Source organism: Pygocentrus nattereri, chromosome 27 (genome assembly GCF_015220715.1).
Source record: "Pygocentrus nattereri isolate fPygNat1 chromosome 27, fPygNat1.pri, whole genome shotgun sequence".
NCBI classification, from domain to species: domain Eukaryota; kingdom Metazoa; phylum Chordata; class Actinopteri; order Characiformes; family Serrasalmidae; genus Pygocentrus; species Pygocentrus nattereri.
In genome coordinates, this window is record NC_051237.1 from 10,541,906 (window position 1) to 10,557,500 (window position 15,595).

Consider the following 15,595-nt stretch of genomic DNA (forward strand, 5'->3'; position numbering starts at 1 on the left):
ATGAACAAGTATTGATGTGGTATGTTGAATAAACTCACTGTTTTTCCACAGAATGTGGTGCACCCTAGTTCCTTGAGCAAGGATGATGATGATCAAATGTCACTGATTGTACACCTGGCAGAGCAGGCAGAGACAATACATCCTAATGGAGCTTTGCAGGTATAAACCCCAAAATTATATTTTGTGTATATTTGTGTGTGTGGTCTTTAATCACTGCGTTCAGTCACAAATTGGTTAGGTCCTGTTGCGTTGTTCTGCCCTCAAGTTATAACTATTGTCTCAATCGTGTGTGTGTGTGTGTGTGTGTGTGTGTGTGTGTGTGTGTGGTCATATTAAAGTTTTGAATACACCTGGTCAAATAACCAAAAACTTGTCTTTTTTTTTTTTTTTTTTTTTTTTTTCTTAGTGAAAAATTCAATTCAACTTTGTCATTATACAATACAGGGTAGTACAGTATAACGAAACACCTATCGGGCTACTTTTCCAGTGCAATTGTTAAAAAAAAATCAGTATTATATTCTGTTAATGATCAGTATTATATCAATGTTGTAACCACTTATTAACGTTAGTGTGATGGCCTTTAATGCTCTCCTATTCTAGCCGTACACTTTCTCACCCCTGGCCTACCAGTGCACTTCTCCTTTGTTTCACCCCTCAGCCTTTCAGTACACTTCCCCTTCTGACTTATTGTCCTAGTGATATACTGAGACAGGGAGAGCTGAGGGGGAGAGGGGGGACCCTTGGAAGAAGTATAAAATGCGCAGGCTCATCACGAGGTGAGGGGAGGTGTCAACCTATCTGGCAACTGGAAAGGAGGTGTAAATCTAGCCACTAAAGGTACAAAAGCGAGATACGCCAAACATACTTTGAGCATTTGCATCTAGACTTTTTGTTGGTAACTGCTTCCTTGCTGCAAGAATAAAGACTTCAAAGACATTGGTGATCTCAGGCTGATTATTTAAAAGAGAATTTTTGTCAGCAGTAATAAAAAATGCATAGTAAACAGTGTAAAGACAAGACCGTAAAAGACAATACAATGTGGTCAGTAGGTTATAGGTGTATTGGACATATAGACAGTGCATAATCAGATATTCAAGTCTATCAGTAAATGCAGAAGTACTGTTGGTAAAAAAAAAAAAAGAGATGTAAACAGTGATCTGTATATAAAGTGTACAGTGCAGGTAGAGAGTACCAGCATAATGTTCAGGCAACATCTTAAATAAAGTTACAGTATAAATATACTAGAAATAAGGCTAGCCAGAGATGAAGTGCACAGCATACAGTACTCTGTATGCTCAGTGTGTAGTGTGCTGGGGGGTCAGGCTGATCAGTAATGAACTGTAGTGTTGTTGTTAAGCACAGGTCAATGCTGCCGGTGTGACCAGTTTGATAATATGTTAACGCAGCCATGCAGAGAACACACTACTGCACATTTTTTATTCACAGTTACTGGTTTTGTGTTGAATTTAACATACTGGGTGGAAAAATGTTGTTTATGCAAAAGTAAGACATGTTTCTTTTATTTTTTACCCCAATATTTTAAACTCAACAAATAAATAGAAATTATGGAGTACAATTTGTAGAAAAAGGCCACATTTAAGTTTATTCCTTGTAAATGTTACTCATTTTCACTTGTCTATAAAAATAAAATCTATAAAACGTCATTTGACCAGGGGTATTCAAACCTTTGCATACAACTTTGAGCCCTGCAGGGTGTGTTATGATAGATTCAGCTCTTTTCAGTCCAAAGACACTGTTATACAAAGCCAGTTTTGGCAAAAAACAAAAGCAATGCTGGGAACATTTAATATGAATCCTATCTGTTTTAGGAAGTGGAACTAGACTTTGGGAAATTTCATAAACTTGACACAAACCCTTTCAAGGCTGGTAAGTTACCCAAGTCAGATTTGGTAAGTTGTTTAAGCTTGAGTATTGTGATACAAAGATATTGATGGCACATTAGACAAAAATTTAAGTAATTTGATCATTCTACAATATAAATACAGTGTAATGGCACCAATTACAAGGCATAAACTCTATAATACTTTGGTAGATAAGTTTTCTTTATTGCTTTGATCCCTTTATTTGCATAAAGAGATGAACATCATCCACAGGGGATAAACCTGTGGATTTCTCAAAGTGCTGCTTCCTCTGCAATATTTTCATATTGAAATGTTATGTGTTTAGATGTGCAGCACAGCTTGTAGCCCACTAGATCCTTTGCATTTATGGCATTATCGGATTATCCCATAATAATTAATTAATTTTAATAATTAATTCATTAATAATTAATTGATTAATCCCATAGCTTTCTTCTGCCTGATCAGAGTGCTTCTGTTTAATCCAACTTTGACAGGAAAACTGTATGACACTAGAATTGCAGAAACACAATCAAAAGAGGAAATCTGCCAGTCACCATTGACTTGATTTGATCATTAGGAATCTTGTCCCAAAAAAAATCTGATTTGTGAGAATGTCTGTCTACGATTATTTGAGGTGAATTCATTTTTTGCTTGCTTGCAGCTTTGGAGGCTTTGCAGTTGTTTTGTAGGGAAAAAGGACTAGGAGAGCTAAAGCCATCTCTTGTCCCAGGAGCCAAATTGGGTAAGAAGCCATATGTACTTTGTGTTTTTTGCAGAAGCACACTGATTCCACTCATTTATTTAGTTTACTGACAACTTTGTCTTGAAACAGTTGATCAGTTTTGATGTGCGATTCTGCTTGCTTGGAAAGAAGACATCCACCAAAACCGACACTTTGTGAATAATATTAGTGACCCTTGGTTTTGGGACCTACAATAAAGAGCAATTTTTACCTGAAAATCAGCAGGTTTTACCGCTGCTGGGGAAAAAAGCTAGTCTGGTACAAATCTGAAGTAATGATTATAGGTATGATTAGATGTGCAGGGAGTTGACATCACTAAAAGAGGGTCATCAGGAATTGGACTACATCTGTAGCTTAAGCCATGCAGCACACCTGCTACAGTCTTTAGTTGCCCAGGGACGGAAAATGTGCATTTCTGAGGTGGTTGTTGGTGGTGGTTGTGGTTGTTTTAGTGTTTTGTTTGTTTGTTTGTTTGTTTGTTTGTTTGTTTTTTTTAAGTCTCCAGTTTGGAGAAGAAAAGTCCTCTGCCGGGTGTCCAAGAAGGATGCCTTTCCACGCCACCGGAAACCCAGCAGATCAACCTTGATGCAACATGCATAGAAACGTCCTTTTCCAAAACAGATTTAAACTTTTCTGACTTCCTTCCAAAACTCAAGGAGCCTCTGAAATCCACAGATCATGCCAATTCAGCCTCCACATGTTTACAGCCTTCTAAACCTTCATCACCCACCTTGCCACCCTTGCTGCTTCCTGAAGCATCGTTGAAAACTCAGCAACATGATCCAATGGAATTGGACACAGAACCTCTCAGCCAGGCAATGCCTCCTAACCACAGCCCAGCAGAGGCAATAGAATCTTGCCAATCACCAAAACCTCCTGAAACTCAAGATTCAAGCTTTGCTAAACAGCAGAGCAAATTGGCACAAAATAAAGGGGATCTGTCAAAAGCTTCTCAGAAACGGAAGCAGGCTTTTATTCACTTGAACAAGGCACAAGCAGGTGTGTTAATGGATGCTTAAATCTAATTCAACACTAATACCACGTCCTGTTTTGCTTTTGTCAACATGCTGACTCTAATATTAGGATAGCTCAGCAGTGACCATTTAGGTTCCAGTCGCTGTCTATTAAAAGTTATTGAACAAGTGCAAGAATTTTGACATTCTAGAAATTAACATCAGGTTTATGCAGATTGTTGTGTATTTATCCATTGTGACCCAAGGCACCATGTGTGAAGGATGTTGTGTGCTCCATCTCTTGTGAACTTTGTGTATGCACAATGGTAGAAGTGCTAATAGGCCATCTGTTTCCGCTCATTGTTTTTGAGCCCATTAAAGTCTTATTCTATAGGAGGGCCAAGTGGTTATTTGAGGAAGGGGCTTGAGGCCCCACTTAATAAATGCTGATGTAAATGCTTAAGTAAAAGCTACTTAATGGCAGCAACATAAACTGAATACATTACATAACGGAGCTTAAAAAAGCATTTAATCCCTTGCAGTACTGAGGTATAGCATAGTGCCTTTGCTACACAGCTTATTCTGGTATGAAAACTTAACTGTTTGATTTAAGATGAGCTTTGTCAGAACAAATCCTGCATGAGCATATTATCTATGCACCCTATTTATCTTTCTATCCTCTCTCTTTTTCTTCCACTGTAACAGTACCTCAGATCCCACATTCTGGCAATGAACTGTGGAATTATCTGAAGATGGCAAACAGAGAACCTGTAATAGGTTAGTACTGTTTTCTTTCTTTCATCCTTTTGTTCTTTTCTTTTCGCCCCCCCCCCCCCCCCCCCCCCCCCTTATCAGCACATATGCCAACTTGGTGCATGCCATGGAATTGTAATTTATTTGGATTGATTGCTTTTGCAGTTTTTTTTTTTTTTTTTTTTTTTTTTTTTTTTTTTTTTGAAGCAAAGTCATGCTGAAATCACCAGAACATAAAATATTGTGCACTGTGGCACAAAGTCCTGGCACTTACTACCAGAGGAAAATCTGAATGATTTTTCTATTCCATTGTCATTGTGACAGTATATGTTTGTTCATGTCCCTACAAAAAAAGGGGCATAACTTTTAGAAGATGTTTTAACACTAAATAATATCCCAGTGTTGGCTGCTGACCTCTGTTTTACCTCAGTGTGAGGTATGAATTACCAAAGCTCAGAGTTTTAAGTGCTGATTATTTACACAAAACAGCCATGTATTTGTGTGGTCTAAATAGGCAGCCAGTCTTTCTTTTAATCTGGCATGGAGAAAGCCAGACTACTTAGCCATAACATGTGCTTCTAGGGTCAGCAACCAGTACATAGTGGGAATTTCACACTCTTTAATTCAGATTGTTTAAAGAATCGCAAGGAGCTAAGGCCTGTGACTGATTGTTCTCCAACTGGCGCAAATGTTTTGATGAGAGGCATGATTGCCAGCGACCAGCAAGAGTAGTCTTTGTATCTAGGGAACACTACACTATTTTTTTAAAATCTCAAAACATTGTGCGCTTGCAAAAATGGAGCATAAGCAACTTGCTTTAGCTGTTTAAGGAATGAATGAATTAAAAATATTGTATTTTCAGACTTTACATTGGCATTGTTGTTGGAGCTAAATATGTTTTGTTTACATACAGAAGTAGAAAGAATTACGAGCAATGCATGTTGCATCTATATTGGCAGCATTAATTGCTAATTGGAATAGGATTATTTGTGAGTGACGTACATGCAGTCCCAAGTCATGACACACATGAAGTGAAAAAAAGCGTAGTTTTTTTTTTTTTTAAACCTGATATAGGCGATGCACTCCAATGAAACTAAAAGGAGGGACAGCAGGTCCTGGCTAGCCAGACTTGATTCTGCTTGGGATATGGTGGACAGGTATGGTTAGTTGCTAGTTGGAAGCAAGAAAGGTATTTGCTTGTATATGGAAGACCAGCTGGTTATGCTGCTGTTGTTATGCAGATGTTAAGTTGAAAGCACAACCAGTACTCCTGCTCTCTGAGCAGAAGTATGGATTATTTTCCTCTGTGAAGGTTAGAGTAATATTGGCCATCAGTAAGTATCTGATGGGTCATGTGTATGGTATTCAGCAGTGCATGTTCTCATCTGAGCAATAATTTAAAGATGTGGTTAGTGATGCAGAAGTCAGGGTGCTGCAGTTGCAGCAACACTCCCAGATTCCACAGCTGGTTGACTGTGGATGTGACACAATTGGTTACCACACCATACATCAACAATCTGAATGGATGTCACTCAACTCATTTAAAAAAAATTATCCTGAAGGAGAGAGAGCGGAAAAGTCAGGCTCAGCTTTAGTGGTTTTGTCAGTTATGGTTATATATTGTCGTCTCGCCACATTATGGTATGTCATCACGCACCATGTTGGATGTAACTTATCACAATTTTTTGCATCACGTCAACATTCATGTGACGCATGTACTGCTTAAAATTTTGTCCATCTTAAAACACCTTCCTGCATTCCTGGATGTGCTGACTGCCTAGTTAGTTGATATGGGTGATAGGACATGAGGGAGCCTAATAGCAGTTGACTAGCATTGGGAAGAAAATTTGACACCAATATAACAATTGAAAAGGAAAGAATAAAAAAGATGTAAAGAATTAGGTGGATGAACCAATTCCCTAAATGAGAGAAGATTTGAGATTTTCTTGTAGAAATTATGCTGTTTAGGATTTGAGGGATTTTTTTTTTTTTTTTTTTTTTTTTTTAAATGCTGAGGCTAAAAATGCTGCCACCTAGTGCAATGGCCCCAGCACCGTTGTGGAGCAGCCTCAAAGGGAACAGCTCCGGTGAGTTCCATCCAACGGTTAGGAGTAGCTTAATCCTTTTTGCAAGTTGCCAAATACAGCTGTGAAAGTGATGGGCATAAATGCCTTAGTCACTATTACGCAATTTCTGGTTGAGTATATGGTTTCATTTAACACAGCGGAGAACGCTGCACTCAAGGCAGTGTTTCAAAAATTCAAGAAGCAAAATGAGTTGTACAACAAGACATTCCTCATGGGGACTGCTGTGCCAAAATTGTACAACACGGTAAAGGCATTGATCAATGACGAGCTCAAGAGTGTCGACTACTCCTCTGCCGCAGCTAATGTGTGGTCAACGGTCAATGTGACTGATTTAGTCCAATGATGCATTATGTGGCGATGGACCAGGCTCTAAAATCATGTTGCCTCGAAACAGTGAATGTGTTTACATGCACTCAATAAAACGATCAATGCAGTTATCCGATAATTCAAATGGTCATGTATACACCATTTTACGTTCTAGAAATCTGTTTAAGAAATCTGATGAAGAGAGCTGAATTTTTGCTCAGCAATTAGAGTTCAGTGCATGTATACTCGTACTCCTGATTTCTAACAGATTTCTCAGTCTGCACATGCGCCAGAACTGAGAAACCTGACAGACTGCGGTACCAGAAATAAGCAAGTGGCGTTGCTGAGAGATGGCAGCAAAACACTTTTGGAGCGATGCTGAAACCAAACATGATATAACGGATTTAAGTGTTTTTACCCCAGAACCACACATCAGACGATATTTCAGAAGCTCTTCACTGCATATTTGATGAGTGGTCCCTGGAAGGAAAGAAGCTGGCCTGTGTCACTATGGACGATGGGGAAAACCATTGTAGCAGTCTGAAATTGCATAGAATTCACAATTGCCTTGAGGGTGTGAACATGGAACATTGAAACCCGTGGCTGACTGTACGGATCTGCTGTCTGTCGAGAGCTTAATGTTACGGTGTCATCAGACAAACCCATCCTGAAACTCCTGACTGGAGATATTCTGAAACCATCAGAGGAGGACACCAATTGTACATCCAGCGAATGATATACAGTGTTCTTGAGAATTATAAACCAGCTGCCTTACAAGAACTTTTGGCAAAGGCCATCTTGCTGTACCCTAAATATGGGGGGAATCATATCAATGACACAGAGAAGAAAAATGAAGACATGAAGGCGTGCTTAAAGGGGAGAAAAAGCCATATGGTGAATTGGAGAGCATTTGTCCATAGTTTTAGTGGCAGCAAGATCTTGTGCGTGTAATCAGCATTACCAGACTAAAAATGTAAAACTGCACTTCATACATACAAGATGGCTAAAGCAGCAGTATAAATGGCTAAACTGATTATGTGCACACATAAACGTATGTATGTCAGAGGAACTGAAAGTATTGGGACACCTGCACATTACACCCACAGGAACTTTCAGGACATCCTATTCTAAATCTGTAGGCAGTAAAATGGAGTTGGCCCCTTTTTGCAGCTGTAACAGCTTCCACTCATCTGACTTTCTAAAAGATCTTTGAGTCTGCGGGAATTTTTGCTCATTCTTTTCCGGACATGGAAACCAATTTTATGAAGTTCCTGATGCAGAGTTCTATGACTGGCGTTGCTTCCAGAGGCAATTTGGAACGTTAGTGAGTGATTCAGCAGAGCATAGGCACTGTGCACTTCAGCACTCGACGGCCCCGTTCAGAGTTTGCATGGTCTGCCTTTCTATGGCTAAGCTGTTATTGCTCCTATGACAGTGCCACATTTAAATTCACTGAGCTTATCACTATGACCGATGCTAGTGTCAGTGTTTGTCTCTCAAGACTGCAAAGCTATGTGCTTAATTTTATCCACCTGTTAGCAATGGGTGTGGCTGAAACACCTGAGCTCATTAATTAGGTGTATCCCAATAATTTTCTCTATATAGTGTGTTTGAGCTCATGTAAATTTGTTTATTTATAACCAGTCACATGTTCTATGCTTTGTTCCAACTGAAATGAATAATTCACATCTGTATATAACTGTTTTTATAAATTTGTATATTTGATGAATTCCTTTAAAAGCATGCTCTGAGGTAGAGGTAAAATATGAAGTAGTAAGAGTGGCTTCCTGGGCTTGTGAAGGTGAAAGCTTTAATAAAATTCTTGATTTTCACTGACCTAAATCTCTGTTGGGTATTATTTTGATAAATTTCCACCACATTAATGGTGGTTGAGTGAGATTACTTGGCAGCCTGCCATTGATTTTCTAAGGTGTGGGAAAGATGGTTAAGTTCTACCACCACCACTTTGTCACTTAGAATATGCAATAGACAGTGAACCAAGATTTGGCCATTCCCCTCGTGGAGCAACTTTCTAAGAGTTTAATCAGGACCTTGCAAGTTTCATTGCACCAGGAGTCCAAAAGAGCATAGTTGGTCACTACGGGTGTCTGTTAGCTGATGTAATAGAATTGGCACTATGCTCTCTCCTCCAAGCATGTTGAACTGTCCAGTGTTGCATTAGCAGCAGTTCAGATGAGATTGGGTGGCTGGCTTTGTGTGTCTTGGAGGGAGCATGTGCTAGCTTTCACCCTCCTACCATGGTAGCATCATGTAACTAGCTAGGGCGACCTAGCTAGCAGATAGGAATTGGACATGTCTAAAACATCTGAAATTGAAACCCCTTTTTAAATAAATTTTTTAAAAAAAGGCAGAGCAGGCCCAACTGACGGCTGTTTTGAATCATGATGGCAAGAGGAAAACATCTAAGTGATGTTTGAAAGATTTGTTCCTTATTGGGTCACGAATGACGGGAGCTTCAGTCACACAAACTATTCAGCCATCTAGTGTTTCCATAGAAACAGTGACTGAAGTGATCTTTAGACATATTTGTATTTATGAGAAGGTTATCAGTACATAGGATTGGAAATTGTTTTAAAAGTGCTCATACAGTGACCATGATTAGTGTCATATGTAAGGGAAAACAGAAGAGCAGCTGTTCCTCAAATGACTATTTGTGCAGGACTGTCAGCTATAACATTCAGTTTGTTGATGGTTGAACAGAGGGATACATAGTTGGCAGTGCATGAACCTCTTAGTACAAGCTGAATGCATATATGAGCCTTGAATGCTTGACCCCTACCATGAGGGGGTCCGGTGGCTCTGTTATGCTGTAGGGGGCATGTTGGTGCTATTGTTTAGGTCTATTTGTGCCTTTAGATTGTGGACAATCAGAATATCTATTGGAAATTTTTTGGAAGAGTGGAACTGTACTAATGGGATCGAACACTCTTGTGAAAGCAATGCCAAGATGCACTGAAGATGTTCTGGTGGCTCATAGTGGGCCAATACCTTACAATGATGCTTTATAGTGTGTTTTCTTTCATTTGTCCCCCATCTGTATGTTCTAGCCTAGCTAATGAGATTGTGGCCAGTGATCGACTAGTACTACATGTAATACAATCCCAATCCAAAAAAAGTATTATTGTGTAAAGGGCAACGCAGAAAACCTCAACATTATGCCCATGACCTTTGATTCCTCAGACAGCACTGTATTAAAATCATCGTCATTGTCATCAGCCGCTCAGTCCAGATACGGTCGCAGTAGCAATTGAGAGAGCAGAGAATCCCAGACGACCCTGTCCTCCGCAACTTCCTCCAGCTCATTCCCGGGGACCCCAAGCTGCTCCCAGGTCAACTTGGAGATATAATCCCTCCAGCGGGACCTAGGACAACCCTGGGGTCTTGTCCCAGTAGGCTGTGCTTGGTACACCCCACAGGGAGGTCTCCAGGGGCATCCAGATCAGATGCTCGAACCACCTCAGCTGACTCCTCCTCAATGCGGAGGAGTAGCGGCTCTACTCTGAGCTCCTCCCAGGTGACCGAGCTCCTCACTCTATCAAATAGTGTAGCCTCATGACCATAGGTGAGGGTCGGAATGTAAACTGACCGGTAAACAGAGAGCTTCGACTTATGGTTCAGCTCCCTCTTCACCACTACAGTCCGGTACAGTGACCGCGTTACTGCTGCCGCCTATCCCAGCCTGCAGCCAACCTCACGATCCCTCTTCCCATCACTCGTGAGCAAGACCCCAAGATACTTAATCTCCTCCACCTGGAGCAAGTCCTTTCCCCTTACCTAGAGTGGGCATGCCATCCTTTTCCGGGCTAAGACCATGGACTCAGACTTGGAGGTGCTGACCCACATACCAACCGCTTCACACTCAGCTGCAAACTGCTCCAGTGAGTACTGGAGGCATCCATGTGATCCAGCCAAAAGAACATCTGCAAATATAGCAGAGACGCTAACACTGAAAGAGTCTGACTTAATGCCGAGTATACGAACATGGCTCTCACACCGGGAGTAGAGATTGAATGGCCCGGAATAGTACCTCCCACAACGTATCTCGGGGAATGCGGTCGTAATCCTTCTCAAAGTCCACAAAACACATGTAGACTGGGTTGGCAAACTCCCATGCCCCCTCAACAATCTGTGAGAGGGTGAAAAGTTGGTCTGTTGTTCCATAGCCGGGACAGAATCCGCATTGTTCCTCCTCAATCTGAGGTTCAACTATCGTTTGAAGTCTCCTTTCCAGCACCTTGGCATAGAATTTCCCATGGAGGCTGAGCAGTGTGATACCCCGATAGTTGGGACACACCCTCCGGTCCCCCTTATTAAAAATGGGGACCACCATCCCGGTCTGCCGGTCCAATGGTACTGTTCCCGAGGTCCATCCAATATTTGATACTTTTATTTTATTTTATTTTTTTTTATCCCACAAATGGGGAAATTCCACCTCCGTTTAACTCATCCGTGAAGTGAAACACCACATGCACACTAGTCATTATATACACACACACACTCTCATCCACTCCCGGTGCCTTGCCACTGAGGAGCTTGCCACAAGCCTTTGGCCACAGCTACGCCTGGCAGCTTCTACAGTGAAGGTTTTGAACAGGGTCCATTCAGACTCCATGTCCCCTACCTCCTTTGGGACATGAGAAAAGCTCTCCTGGAGGAGGGAGTTGAAATAATTCCGAGCAGGGATCTCCAACAGTCATTCCTAGCACACCCTCACTGTTTACTTAGGCCTACCGGGTCTGACCATCAGTCTTCCCTGCCATCTGATCACTCACCACCAAATGGTGATCAGTTGACAGCTCAGCACCTATCTTCACCCGAGTGTCTAGAGCACTGTATGGTCCAAAGTCAGATGAAATGATCATTTGAACTTTGACCCAAGGAGCTCTGGTACCATGTACACTTATGAACATCCTTGTGTTCAAACTTGGTGTTCGTTACGGACAATCTATGTCTGGCACAGAAGTCCAATAACAATTCACCATTCGGCTGTAGAGCGGGCAGGCCATTCTTCTCAATCACGCCTCTCCAGATCTCCCAGTCATTGCCAACATGAGCATTGAAGTCTCCCAATAAGACTATGGAGTCTGTAGGCAGGACCCTGTCCAGAACCCCACCCAGTCGTGCCAAGAAGGGTGAATACATAATGTGCCTAAGTACAGACAACAGTCAGTTTTCCAGAGTTTTGACCCTCTCATCTACCGGGACAAACTCCAACCAGCTGGCGACTTGTGAGTATCCCCACACCCACCCGGTGCCTCTCACCCTGTGCAACCCCTGAGTAGGACAGGGACCAACCCCTATCTAGGAGTTTGGTTCCAGAGCCGACACTGTGGGCGGAGGTGAGCCCAACTATATCTAGGCTGCCTGGCCACCAAGCGCTCGCAGAGGAATGCTACCCCAAGGTCTTGGCTCCAGGTGTAAAAAGATTTTGAAAATTGGTCGTCAGTAAACACAGTCTGCTGCGTCTGCAAGAGCAAGTTAAGACTACTATGCACACTGCGTTGATATATCAACATAAAGAAAGGCTGCCAACTTCTCTGGGCTCATCTGAAATGGACACAATGGAAATATGGTCTTTCAAATTATTTATGGAAATAATGGACATTGCGTTCTCTGAGCCAAAGAACTAAAGAAGCATTCAGATTCTTACTAGTGCAAAGTTCAAAAGCAGAAGTCTGTCATAGTATAGGGGGAGCAACTGTTCTTAGCCTGCACATCTTTTGCACCTATAACACTGAACACATTTTAGAGCATTATGCCTTTGGTTCCTTTTAGACATTGTTGTTTTCAGAGGCACCCATGCTTGTTTCAACACCAAAAATATGTTAACGATGGCCCTGTATGGTTGCTCAGCTGAGGACTTGCATAACGATGAACAGTGGCAGAAAATTGCTTTTAAAAATTGATCAATTTGTGTGTTTGATTCCCAGACGTTTATTAAGTACTGTTAAAAAGAAAAGTGATCGAACACACAACCCACAGTTGTTAGGGCTGGGCAATAAAACTATAATGATCATTATCGCAATATAACTTTTCCTCAATAGAGCGAAAATAAATTTTCTACATAATACACCATTCTCACACTTCCATGTTCTAGCAAAAGCCCTGGTGGCATTTTCTGCTGCAAGGATAGCAACACTGTTGTCACCAGGAGAGGGTGCAGTTTTGAGTTTTTCAACATGATTAGAGTGAGAGGAGCGTCAAGTAAAACTGAGTCACTATGTATACTTTAGCAAAGGCTCAAACGTGGAGTTATACATTCCCTGTTTGAGTGGATCTCCTGTGACCAAGTGTGAGTGAAGGGATAAGTGGTGCAATTGTACTGTCTTACACTGAACTCACCTTTCTGTAAATCCCAACAAGTTTTAGCAGCATTAAATTATGTCTACCCCTCTCATCTACAGCGCTGATACAGCGCTCAAAAAGTCATATTTAAGTATTGGTGCTTTCCCAAGCAATAAAAGTGAAAGTGGGTTCATGCAAGTTATAGCCCTGATTTAAACGAAAGTAAACTGAGGAAGCTATGAGGCATTGGAAAGTGGGCTGGCTGTTTTAGGACAAATAATGTAATTAACACATTTCCAGGTGTGTATAAGAAGAACCCCGGACTTTGCACACCAGACTTTGATGTGAAGTGCAATCTGTCCTCTGACAACATGACAACAAAGATTCAACCACAAACCAAAGTGCTGATCATCAAGACCTTGAAGACCAAGTCTGCTGCTGAGATGGCAGACATCTTTAATGTATCCAAATGTCAAGTGGAGAGGATAAGAAAGATTTCAAGAATCTGGTGAAATTCATGAAAAGCCCAGGTCTGGGGGTGTCCGAGAGCTCTGCAGAGTGGATGGAAAAAAACAGCCTGTTTTATATCAAGTATCAAGACAATCTTGCTGCCCATTACATTCTAAACCATAAGAGGGGGCAAATTCTGCAGCAGGATGGCAATCATTCTAATCTCATACTTCAGCATCCATATCAAAGTTCTTGAGAGCAAAGAAGATCAAGGTGCTCCAGGATTGGCTAGCCCAGTCACCAGACATGAACATTATTGAGCATGTCTGGGGTAAGATGAAGGAGGAGGCTTGGAAGATGAAACAAAAAAATCTTGATGAACGCCATTTCAGATGACTTCAAGAAGTTATTTGAGTCATTGCCAAGACATATGGATGCAGTCCTCCAAGCTCATGGAAGTCATACACGATATTAATTATATTCCAATGTTATTGTAGCATGTTTGTGTATTCAAAATAAAGTATATGTATAATTTCAACAAGTCTTCTCGTATACAAAAATAACGTCCAAGCAAAATCTGACCTTTCTCTCCTAATTAAATGATAACTCATTGAATGATACAAAACTTTCTTTTGGTATAATAAGCATAATCTAGAGGCCTTTGCCTCTCATATAAGCCATTTCTGATTTCAATTGATCAACTGTAAGTCGAGGTGTTGTTGGTGGTGTTGGTGTTGTTGTTTGTTGTTCCTACAACTTTGATAAGTGACAAGACATTTGTCAGGCACTGTAGTGTTCTGTGCAAGGAATAGATATAAACAGTAGTGTTCTGACAGCAGCAGTACAGTGTATGTAAGCTGCGGTGGGGTTGGCCAAAAGTTAAACCAGTTCAGAATGGTAGTGAGTGAGGTGTTCACAAGCCTGATGGCCTGTGAATAGAAACTGTTTTTCAGTCTTGTACTCCTGGTCTTGTAGTGAGGGGAAGGCTGCTCCTGGGATGAACTGTGCAGATTTGATCACATACTGAAGAGCCTTTCTGTACTGAGCAGTGCAACTTCCATACCAGACCGTGATGGAGCTTTTAAGAACACTCTTGATCATACTCCTCAGCACACAGCCCTGGGGGACCCCTTGCTCACTGTTCTTGTGCTGGATGTGCGGCTGCCGGCTGTGACTGACAGGTCTGTCTGTTAGAAAGTTCAGCACCCAGTTGCAGAGGGTGAGCAGCTTTTCTGAGAGTTTGTATGGGATGATGGTGTTAAATGCTGAGCTGTAGTATGTCAGAATGCTCTTTATTGACATGTCCTTGCCCTCCGGGTGTGTGAGGGCTGTGTGAAGTGCAGTGTTGACTGCGTCGTCTGTGGAAGGGTTCCAACGGTATGCAAACTGGAGAGGATGAACATGGCCAGAATAAACAGTGTTGAACTATGTAGGCAGATAGAAGGGTCGGCACTTCACCATCAGCAGTTCTAAGTCAGCTGAACAATGTTTTTCAATAGTCTTTACATTGGAAAACCACCTGTTCATGTATATACAGACATCGCCGCCTTTTTTCTTCCCCAACACTGCCGTGTGGTCCCACTGGTGGTACGAGTGCGTTTCTAACTGGATCGATTGTGGCGTGCTGTCCGAGAGCCAGGTTTCTGTGAGAATAAGAGCACAGAACTCTCTGATCTCACGCTGAGTTGTTATTCTGGTTCTCAGCTCATCCAGCTTGTTTTTGAGGGAGCGAACATTAGCGGTGGCCATATAGCCCTAGCCTTTAGTCTAGCATGTAGTGAACCCCCCACCTCCGCTTTGGCTGCTCTGTTCGTCGGCTCCGCCATTCACCCAAGGCCGGTGCTGCTGTGCTTTGCCAGCTGGTGCTGGTGGAGTAAAAGTGTAAAATAAAATGTTGACATCCCAAAGGCTAAAAGTAAGTTCATGATGACCTTTACCAATCTCCAGGAGTGCTTCTCTAATATAACTAACTGTACCATAGGTATACTGTACATTTTAAAATAATACTAAAGTTCAAATAAATAATAAATAGCATTTGGTTTCAGGAGGAACACAAAGATGTCTGCCATGGTGGGTGCCATCTTGCATCTTCTTATGAATGTCCTTATGAATATGGTGTTGAAGCCAGAGCTGAAG

General features: G+C 41.6%; 1 protein-coding gene across 5 annotated transcripts in view; it reads left to right on the forward strand.

The window, feature by feature from the left end:
• Positions 1–15,595, forward strand: part of LOC108426524 — a 71,505-nt gene that overhangs the window by 18,782 nt on the left and 37,128 nt on the right. For all 5 annotated transcript variants that reach the window (XR_005129754.1, XM_037535411.1, XM_037535412.1 and 2 more), the window contains exons 28-32: positions 52–159; positions 1,830–1,887; positions 2,524–2,604; positions 3,103–3,603; positions 4,263–4,334. Coding sequence is in view for 4 of the 5 variants with exons in the window: in XM_037535411.1 (XP_037391308.1) it covers positions 52–159; positions 1,830–1,887; positions 2,524–2,604; positions 3,103–3,603; positions 4,263–4,334 (820 nt within the window). In the remaining variant the exon portion in view is untranslated. The remainder of the gene's footprint in view (positions 1–51; positions 160–1,829; positions 1,888–2,523; positions 2,605–3,102; positions 3,604–4,262; positions 4,335–15,595) is intronic.